At 49.8% G+C, this 10,859-nt stretch overlaps 3 protein-coding genes across 3 annotated transcripts in view; 2 read left to right on the forward strand and 1 right to left on the reverse strand.

The window, feature by feature from the left end:
* Positions 1–1,097, reverse strand: part of LOC131263931 (E3 ubiquitin-protein ligase TRIM9) — a 74,232-nt gene extending 73,135 nt beyond the window's left edge. Inside the window, exon 1 of the mRNA XM_058266217.1 lies at positions 231–1,097. Coding sequence (XP_058122200.1) covers positions 231–1,097 — 867 coding nt within the window. The remainder of the gene's footprint in view (positions 1–230) is intronic.
* A 3,950-nt stretch (positions 1,098–5,047) lies between these two features.
* On the forward strand, positions 5,048–9,238 carry LOC131267676 (neurogenic locus notch homolog protein 1-like). The gene has a single exon (XM_058270606.1). It carries the CDS (start codon positions 5,048–5,050, stop codon positions 9,236–9,238), a length of 4,191 nt encoding a protein of 1,396 aa, XP_058126589.1.
* A 709-nt stretch (positions 9,239–9,947) lies between these two features.
* On the forward strand, positions 9,948–10,672 carry LOC131263427 (barrier-to-autointegration factor). The gene is made up of 2 exons (XM_058265627.1): positions 9,948–10,085; positions 10,161–10,672. Exon 2 carries the CDS (start codon positions 10,184–10,186, stop codon positions 10,454–10,456), a length of 273 nt encoding a protein of 90 aa, XP_058121610.1. The 5' UTR covers positions 9,948–10,085; positions 10,161–10,183; the 3' UTR covers positions 10,457–10,672.
* The last annotated feature ends 187 nt before the right edge of the window (positions 10,673–10,859 follow it).

The following is a 10,859-nucleotide window of genomic DNA, read 5'->3' on the forward strand; positions in this document are numbered from 1 at the left end:
AACAACCGTTCATTTAATTCCCAGACAAATCTTGACAAATCGTCATGATAATTCCATTGTGGAATGTTTGTCCCTGAAGGAATGTTTCGTACGGTGACGAGCGAGTAGGTCTGGTTCGAAAGCGGGTGAAAAGAATTTGGAAGACAAGCATCTGACGAACCCCATCGGATTGGCTTGGAATGCGATAGAGAGCATGATGTATGTGTGTTTTCCCCGAACTCCGAACGTACCTTCTGCGCCTTGCACATGCCCGTGATGGACTGCAGGTCGTGCGACTGATGGCGATTGTCGCCGATGCACTGGTTGCAGATCGGCAGCTTGCAGCTGATGCAGTACATGGTGAGCGGTTCCGTGTGCTCGCCGCAGATCGACTCCCGCAGCTGGCAGGCGCCCCGAGGCTTCGTGAGACTATGCTTGGCCAGCGGGCCGCGCGCCGGATGACACAGTTCGCGGCAGGCGTCACAGTACCGGATTTCGCACTGCTCGCAGATGACGGTCGCCACCTTGGGCGGCTCGGTTTCGCACATCTGACAGCGGAGGGCCTCGCGCTCGCAGAACCGGTCCACGATCGACTCCATCGCCCGGTAGAGCGGCAGATTGCGGGCGCCAAGCTCGTCGAAGAACACCAGCTTCCGGCAGACGGGGCAGGCGAGCGAGTAGACGGAACCGCCGGCGCCGGACGGCGGAAATAGCAGCCCCTGGAGGTTGGGTGTGCCGGCGTACGAGCCGGGCCGCGACGTGCAGCAGATGACGCCCGAGTCCGCCTCGCTGAGGATGCTGACCTTGTCCGCCTGGTCCTGGTCGGAGGAGACGCTCTCGGTGGCGCTCGAGCTGCCGGTGCTGACGGACGACGACGACGACTGGGAGTGTTGCTGGTGCAGGTGGGCGGCGACGGAGACCGAGCCGGCAGCCGCCGGATGACCGCCGACTCCGATGTGCTGGCCGCCCGTGCTGGCCGGACCGTGCCCGCCCGAGGCCGAACCGGAAGCGGTCTGAATGTCCAGGGCGCAGGCCAGACAGAGGGCGTGGTAGCAGGGCAGCAGAACCGGACTCGAGTAGAGCTGCTTGCACACCGGGCAGCGAAGTTCCTCCTCCATGCCTACGGTTCCTGCTGCGGACAGCTCGCCGAACTCAACCTTGACAATTCGCACCGTCTACAACCGGAGGACGCGAACGGTTACAACCATTCACCGACTTCCACCAGTACTTCCTCGACCGGGAATGCAAATTTTCCACCCCTGGCCCGACCTTCCACACACAATTTCTAACAACACACTTTCACACCAAACACACCGGAGCAGGTTCGAAAAAAAAACAACCAAACGAAACACAACGTAACAGAGGCACTTTTCCTCCGGACAAGGACCTTAAACTCCTTGGCGCACACCTCGCTGGTGCTGCGATGTTGTACGATCAATTTATATGCAAATCTTCTTCCACCGCCCTTTTTACCTTGTTATCACACGCGAGCACACAATCAAGCACACACACACACACTGACAAACAAAAGAACACAATCAAGAACACCTCACGTTGTCGCCGGTAGTAGGCGTAAGGATTCACAGGTTCACCTCCTTTTTTCAAGCACAAGCACTCGAGACGAAGCTTTTCCACGCACGGTTGGTTTTTTCTGCAAACCTTATCAAAGTATGCTTTTCCGTTACAAGCCCTTCCGTTTGTATGCCTTTTTTATCATCTCACACCAAGCCAAGAAGGGCCAATTTTTTCGGTTTCTAGGTCAGGATGCCGAATTTATCCTTGTTTGCACAATTCGGTTCTGTGATGTTTGTTTAACTTGGCACGGTTATCCACCGAATCGAATTTATTTGGAGCTTTTCAAATTGATGTTGTTGTTTTACTTCTTTTCCTCTTCCTTTCTTTCATCAAATCATTCGAATGTGTGTCAGGTATGCATCAATCAATCTCTTAGTCGTGGTCTTTCCTGGATACCTTCTTATCGCATTGTGGTTCCATATGATGTACACCGATGACCGTTGGAAAATCAAAAGGACGACTTATTTGAATGCACCTTTCGCCCAGAAACCATCTGACAACAATCAACCTTCCATGAGACCGGAGAATGCTGTTTCGCAGGTGCAATTTGTGAATGCACTCCTTCTGCTCCTGCCGCAATCGGTCGGCAACACACACAAACTTGCGCCTACCCGGGTACACACATCACCATGGCAAGGATATAATATGGGCTCATTTTTTATATATTTTTTTCTCCTCACTCCTGCTTCCTTTTGCACAATAGAACCAAGCGCACGCGCGCACCACCCGTTGCTCGAAGCTGCCACACACCGGAACGAATCGATTCGACGCTCACTCACTCTGTCCGCGATTGACCGTTTGACAAGCGTTATGGCGCAGCGGTAATATCCATCCGTCCGACGGCGTGTCTCTCGTAGCACTGCGCGTCATCGGCCGTTTGCAGCGCGGTTCAACCTCGGCCCGCTGAGATGCATCTTGGCGAACGTGGTGGCCAGAACGGGTCGGTAGTATCTGCCCTTCTTTTGCCGCCCTGCAGCGGCCTTTGGCACGACCGTACGTTCGGGTTTTACAACATTTCACGCACACCTCCGTACGACAACCGTGAACCCCTAGCGGTGCTAGTCGAGGTTTCCTTAATTTTGAATGGCAAGTTACCGAAACTTGACTTTCCACGGTTTCGTTTTCAGCATATTTCATGAAAAATAAACATTTCCCAAATTATTACAACCACTTGGTGCTTAATCTAAATCGCTTTTACGAAATCATAGCAAGCATGGTAATACTTTTTCCACGCAACCTTTGCCAACAGTAACAAAAACATCCTTGCAGTAGCAAGAGCAAGACTTCCGAAAAGCCGCGCAAATACCTTCTATCGAAGGATGCATCTGGCAAAGAAAGTTGGCTCGCCGGTTTTCACAAGTTAGAAAAGTTGTCTAGAAGTAATATTAAAAATAAGAAAATGTTAGTTTGTTAAATTGTTTCACAAATGATTGAAGAAATTTAGAAAAAGAGTTGAAAGAATGTATCACATTAGTGAAAATAAAGTTATTTTCTGTTACTGTTGTCTCATATTATGTATTGGTTGCTTGTGCTACTTTGTTATTTTTTCTATACTATTTTATATGCTTAGTTGTTCGGGTTTGTTTAGCCTTATTGCCGTTTTTATAATGAACTGATTCGCGTGCATTATGCTTCGCTTCAATCCAGCTCGCTTCTGAACAAGTTCATCGACCCATGCTCTACTATAAATGATTATGCTTTACCGTCATGAAACAATAGCGCCCTCGGATTGCTTCGTACAAAAAAAAAGATAAAAAATTGTGTTTTTCATTTGGTACACCTTTTCCAACGCCAAGTCCACCATAAGACGAAAGAGTCATTTAAAATTATGCTCTCTACCGCACACCTTCACCTGGCTGGGGCGCCCTCACCTAAAGTACAACATAAACCTTAGGAGCGGTTTCGTTTCATACCACTTCACCGTTTGCATAAAAAGCCAATAACCGATAAAAATCTGCCCCGTCTAATGAACATATTGTTCACCACGGAGCGGCGGCTGCTGCACAACGAGATCACGAGCGGCCACGGCCACGTTTGGTGTTTGTTGCATTCGGAAGCCAAGGGTGCGTTCAACAGTCTCCGGTTTCTCGCGGGACGACAATCTGATTCGAGATTTTGCGGCACCAGATAAGGCGGGCAGGCGCAGAGGGTGCCCGCGTCTCTTACAAGAAATGCGACATTCGGCCTGCGCATAAACCGTAGATCACCCAGGTTTCGTTCGGGTAGATGCGTCACATTATTAATGGCTCCGGAGCACCATTTAAGGTGAAATGTCATCATCAGCAGGCACGGGAACGGGATCGGTGCGCGTGGTCAACGTGTTGTACGCGCGCCGGGACGGGATATAAGTCATTTATAATGGCTATATCGTTTGACAGAAACTTGCATCTTGAATGATCTTCCCAAAACACACCCAATGCCAGACACTAGCCCGACAGGTACGCAAAAATTGGCCATTAAAACCAACCCGTTCTCTTCTCAATACTGTTTGACTTGGCTGCAGTATGTTAATTTGTGTGGAAAATATATTATTTTAAGTTGAGAGCTCCATCGAATGGAGAGATCATCACGAACAACATAATCTCTAACATTGAACTTCATTGTATTTAAATAAGATCAACCAATCAATGACTCAATTGGTCAGCAAATACCCTTATCACACGCATTTGTACTTGCACTTGCACTCGATGCACACTCTTTGACTCACCCTATCTCTCAACTTTCCCCTAGAAGTTAGTTACCGATAAGATGCGTCGATTACATGCATCAACAACGCGTAGGTTTCGTCCTTCGGCTGCGGCAACAATGTATTTTATTTATTTACTTCGCTCATCAATGATCTTCAGCTAATATTTACTATACACATCGGCTAATCATCACGCGATCTATTCCTATCTCCCTAGAAGATGTGTTGCATTGATTGGTTTGATCTGCAAAAAATACTTTACAACAACGATCGTCTTTATTTAATTGTTGTATGATCCCCAAATAAATCGAATTTGTAGGTCATAAACAAACTCGATTGCCAAAACATGCAAGACGATTTTTATTTTACATTAATTAGTTAAAGAAAACTCGCCAAATGTTTGAATGCCAATATCTTACTTGTTTGTATAATTTTATCGTTAAGGAAGTTCACAAATATAAGTTAAATCGAAAAAAAAACATATTTGCCTAAAATAGAACAAAATTGAAAGATAACTCTTCAAAACGAGTTAACAAAATTAAATTTATCAAAAATTCAATAAAATAGTTTGCGAATCTACGAACACATGACGAATCTTGCAAATAACAATTAAAGTTATACTTACAATGTTGCGAATCCAACGCCGTTGTTTGATGACTGGAACAATTATTATAATCTCTCTGTCGAGCTGGCGATCGCATCAGTCGTCCGGTGGTCCTCGGAGTTACAGGACAATTGTATTTCTGCTGCTGAACAGCTTGATGGTGTTTCCTGCGGACAATCCTAGTGAATTTTGGGTGACAAAAAATGGGACCGCTGCTTGGATCTAGTCCCTTTTCCCGGTGGTTGATCATAGGAAGCCTCCTACTGGCCACTGTTGGCCTCCTCTGCTCGGTGGACGCATCTCCAGAGTCTTCGAAAGGGAACGTAAGGAAAAGAGTCCTCCTCGATCGGACGCCAGTCCTCCCGGATAAGGTGCGGCTGTTAGCAGAGTGTGGAAGCGGACAGAACTGCACCCGTACCTGCCCGGAGAACTACGCCCTAGACAGTCGGCAACAATACTGTCGTTCAAAGCGACAAGGAAGTTGCCCACCGGGTTATGTACAACGTGCGGTTGGTGGCGGATGTATATTGGAGGACATCCAGTGTCCACCGGGAAGTACCCGCGAAGGTTCCCGATGCGTTATTCGTAGCTACAGCTGCCCGCCCGGCTATGTTTCGAAGGGAACCAGCTGTGTCCGGGAATCGATCTGCCAGCCCGGGTATCGTTGGGAGAATGGACTTTGCTTTCCGGCTGGGGCGCGTATCTTCTGCCCACCGGGTTACACCGAGCAACGTAGCGGGAACTGTGCACCGGCTGCCTGTGCCGATTGTTGTGATTGTCAGGACGAAACGGTGGCCACCATTTGTCCACCAGGGTACAGCAACCATTGGGGCCGTTGCGTGCGGCTGCTGCAAGCCTCACCGGACCTACGGATCAGTTCGGTGATGTACCGGTTACCAGTGGAGTGTCGTGCCACGGGAGAAACGTTCAACGAAGGCCGGTGTGAAGCGTGGAGTGTGGTCGGAAGACCGGCCTGTCGCTCGGGGCATTTCTACAATGGATCCTGCGTGGAAGTCGCCCGGTGTCAGCGAGGTACTCTCAACAACGTGTGCTCGTGTGAGTTTGAACAACACTTGGCGGCCACTTGCCCGGTTGGAAAACTCCAGGAACAAGTGCCAGGAAGTTGCATCGTCTCCAAAGCACACTGTAGGCCACCGGGCCGCTTGCGCAACGGGGTTTGTGTGCGGGAAAGCAAAGCACGATCGACCTGTCCCGAGGGTGTCCCTTTCCAGCGAGAGTACTGCGCGATTGATGTGCCACGGTGCCCTCGAGGCTTCACGCTGGACGATCATGGCCTCTGCAAGAAGACGACCCCTTGCCGGATGGATTGTGGACCGTATCAGAAGCACGGAAGTTGGTGTGGACTGACCGCCTCCTGTCCGGAAGGGTACATCCTCAACGACCACGGATACTGCGTGCGGGAAACGGTCCATCCGGCCTACAGTTGCCCGCCGGGGACGAACGAGCACGGACCGGAATGCATCAGCGAGACACCACTGTGTCGCTCCAACTATCACTACAATCCGAACGTTAATCTGTGTGTCCGATGTGACGAACAAGCGATCCAGTGTCCTCGCGGGAACCTCACGGGTGGTAGATGTGAGTGGAATGAGCCGGCATGCCCGTCCGGTTACCAGTGGTCGGAGGGAATGTGCATAAAGAGTGGTGACGATTACCGTAAGTATCGCTGCCGGAAGGGTTACGAGTACGAGAACCTGTGCGTCCACGGAGAGCTAGCCTGTCCGAGTGGACACGAGCTACTGGGTGAGAGTTGCACCGTTAAGGAGGACGTTCACTGTCCAGATGGGTCCTATCCACTCGACGGTCGGTGTTCGGTGGCCAAGGAGTGTCCGGAACATTTCCAGGCTGGGTCGGACGCCTGTATACGTGAGGTACGTCGACTCATCAATGCCACACGACTCGTTTGCCCTGGCGGGTTCGAGTACGACGGGGAAGTGTGCATAAGTCGGACGACAGTGGAGGCGTCGATCACCCACCGGGATGTCATATGTCCGGAGGGTTACGAACGAAGGTCGGGCGATTGCGTGAGGACAATCCAAACGTTTGCCGTGTGCCCACCGCGCACAATCTACACGGACCGCAACGATCGATGCTACTGTGAGGTGGACCTTATGTGTCCTCAAGGTTACGAACGCACCGGGGCGGACTGTACCTTCCGATCCGCGGGGTACACTCCATTCGTGAACTTCCTTAATCCATGCTACGGTGCCTTTTGCGCCAACCTGTACTGTCTCAGTCAATGTCTTGCTCCACCGTGTCCTTTTGAACCGTGTGCTGATCACCTGGGACCTTCGCCTGTTTCCTCTCTGCCACGTCCTCCTGCATATGGTCCGGCGAGCTGTCTAACGGGCGGTCAACAGGATTGTCCCCCGCAGGAGGTGATAGGGCTTGTGTGTCCTCCCGGTTACGAGCGGGTCAATAGTTCCTGCTTCGCTTACTACGATAAGCGCTGTCCGGAAGGGTACGAGGCGATCGGTGGAAGCTCAGGAGTGGGCTGTTCCAGAGACGTCATCCTCCATCCCATCTGTCCACCCGGATACACCCGTGATGGAGAAAGCTGCTTCCAGGCGTCCTGCCCTAACGGGTTCAAACTGCAGGGAACGACATGTGAGAAGCGGGAGCTCCGATCGCCGAAACCTTGCCCACCAGGTTCGGATCTGTTCAAGGGTGCCTGTTACCGGAGATCTCTCTGCCGAAACGGAACCATCGATGGGTCGTATTGTGTGGAGCGTGAGTTCACCCGTCCCACCTGCCCGGAAGGATTCGTTCAGCGTTCGGAGGACTGCGCGATCGAGGGTTCTTGTAGCGCCGATTCGATCTACATCGATGGCGCATGTGTCCGCTTTACCGAACCAGCGACCTGCCCTGGTGGGACGTACCGGTTGGGCCGGCTTTGTGTCTATCCCGATCCTCCCGAGTGCGACGACACACCGTTTGTTGCCACCGACTGTACCTCGGAGGTTGACGCTCGTGGACGCTGTTGGCGCAGCACGATCCCAGTGTGTTCCAAGGGCTATCAACTGTTGGACGATCGTTGCGTTAGCTGCCAGACGGAGCAACCGAATTGCCCGCCTCACATGACCATCCAGAGAAGAGAAGTCTGCGTGGCGGATCGAGTGGTTTGCGGTGAGGGTTACTTCCTGCGTGCCGGCCAATGCGTGAAGCTGCACGTCGCAAGACCTCGTTGTCCCTCGGAAGAATACGGTCTATGTGGAGGCTTCTGTATCGTATCGCACACGCACGAGTGCAAGGAGTCGGAGTACGCGGCACCGGTGTGCGCGAAAGGTTTTCAGCTTCAGGGTAAGTGTGTCCAGCTTGGCCGATGCGATGCAGAATACACGCTTGTACATGGGGAATGTTATCTGCGAACCTTTGCTGATCCATCGTGCCATGGAAAGGGCACCCGGGTGGGTTCTTTGTGCGTCGGTGGAACACCCCAGTGTCCGTCAAACTACGCCCTCATGGGTGGACAATGTTACAGCGGTCTGATAGAGAACGCACACTGCGCCAGTGGTGCCACGTGCTCGGAGAGCTTCTGCCAGCTAGAAGCACCACGGTGTACCACTTCCGGAGCGATCTTCGATGGGCAAGTATGCCGACAGCTGACCTCCAATAAGCCTTCATGCCCCGCTGGTACCAGCCCGGATCGGTACGACACAAACTTCTGTCAACTGAAGACCGAGAAAGCCATCTACAACTGCCCCGAGGAATACCACTACCACAACGGCGTCTGTCTGAAGAAACTCTACAAAACCCCGGCATGTCCAGAAGGCTATAAACTACGGCACGGAGTTTGCTACAAACGTGTCTGCACACGGATGTCCTCGGGTTCCAGCTGTACCGATGGTTTGCCGATGCATCCCGCTATCACCTGCACGCAATGTCTCAATGGAACCACAAGCTCCATGCCAAGTAATGATGACACGGCAGCTACGCAAGGTACGGTCGATCTGTGCTGTTCGGTGTTCTCGCCAAGAATTTGCCAGGCATCGGGTGTTTGCCACCACGAGCGTGAAACCATCTGCGGGTCGTTCTGTTTCACGGAGGATGACAATATCTATCTCACCGTGGCGCACTCAATACAGATCGGATCAAGATGGTACTTGGCCCCACGGCGGGTCATTGATGATGAGGACGACGAAGGATCAGGTGATACTGGCAATAATATTGATATTCATGTGATCTACAATACACCTTCTAACAGAAATAGTTTGGAATGCTCACGTTGCATTGTTCAGCCAGATAATTGTCCGAAGCATTGCAACACTTACGATTGCCAAGCGGCGGAAGAGGAATGCAATTTTACCGATGCATCCACGTTCTGTGCACAGTATCGAGGAGGAAAAATATGCGAAAATATGCGTCTAGGGTAGTTCGATGGCCTCGCTATTTGTCTTTGTGTTTTGAAGAACGTGTTGTATGACAAAATAAATAAATTGTACACATATCCTTTCGATTTTTGGAAAAATAAATTAAACCTTTTCGACAATTCATCAAACGTGTCCAACGTGTAATTCGAACAACAATTCAAACATGATGTGGCCGTTTCGAAAATGGTCATGCTGTTTCATCTTTGTGCTAGAACAGGACAACTAGCTGTACGTTAATCGAAAAAGGAAATTTAAAATTTAACTGACAATAATGTCAGCTGCATTCAAAGTGACTGCCATTGGCTAAAGGTTGCTTCATACGCAATACAAATCTATCAAATTTAGGATGGAGAACTGTTTTACATATTGTGCTATTATTAATCTTTGTTCAATAAAACTTCCTCATTGAAAATTCATGCACTATTTAGCGTAGTCATTCCATGGGTAGACATCGTTGTTTCGTTTACCCCGCGTCCACACGGCATAGTAGCGTAGGGATTTTGACACTCCGTCGTAGTGTAAATGTTGGTCGAGAGCCCTTAGCCACGGCCATAAAAAATAGTTGACACTACGACGGAGTGTCAAAATCGCTACGCTACGATGCCGTGTGGACGCGGCCTTACATGTGGACAGAAATTTAATTCTAGACCTTCTACCTAGATTGACTTTGACTAGAAGCCGTTGGCAACTGTCATAAGTTGAATATCTGTCATTTGTGTTTCTCAAAAAGCATCATCACCTTGCATCGCATCGAAAGCGGGGAAACGCAAATTGTGTAGAAGTTAAGCAAACAAATATCCAAAACACTGGTCATCTAGATTTTCTACTTCAATTCATATTCGTTTGATTTGTAAGTACTCTTTAAGCAACAGAAACAGTGTGTATCAAGGATGCATCATGACTCACAACCGCGCTCTTGTTACAGCTGACCACCGAAAGACCAGCACGATGTCGAGTACTTCGCAGAAACATAGAAATTTTGTCGCCGAGCCGATGGGAGAAAAGCCCGTCACAGATCTCGCCGGTGTTGGGGATGTGTTGGGAAAGCGTTTGGAAGCCGCAGGATTCGACAGAGCATACACGGTCCTCGGTCAGTACCTCATCCTCAAGAAGGACGCGGAACTGTTTAAGGAATGGATGAAGGACACATGCGGAGCAAACTCGAAACAGGCGGCCGATTGTTACCAGTGTTTGAGTGATTGGTGTGACGAATTCCTGTAAATAGTTGTAGAGCAATTTTACCACCCTCTCAAACTTCCGCTACCATGTACAACTAAATGGCTTTTAAGAGATAAATATTTGATCGACGGTAAGGTTACAATTGGCCGCACAAACCGAACCTCTCGTCATGGATTGAGGTTTGGGGCGTTCAAATAACATTTAAAATACGGACGAATGCATTATTTTGTATCATTATTAAAGTTAAAGTTTCCACAAACTAAGATCAAGCGATTGGTTGTCTTCATATTTGTATCCGAAATAGAAGATTTCGTCATTTCTGGTTGGAGCACGAATATGACGCTTGAGTGCGCATTTGGGAAGGGGAAGTTAGGAATGATATGTGGTCAGTTCTTGTATTATCGCCCGGATGACACTTTTATACATAAGTTTCGCAAAATATTTG

The sequence above is a fragment of the Anopheles coustani genome, chromosome 2 (genome assembly GCF_943734705.1).
Source record: "Anopheles coustani chromosome 2, idAnoCousDA_361_x.2, whole genome shotgun sequence".
Taxonomy (NCBI): Eukaryota; Metazoa; Arthropoda; class Insecta; order Diptera; family Culicidae; genus Anopheles; species Anopheles coustani.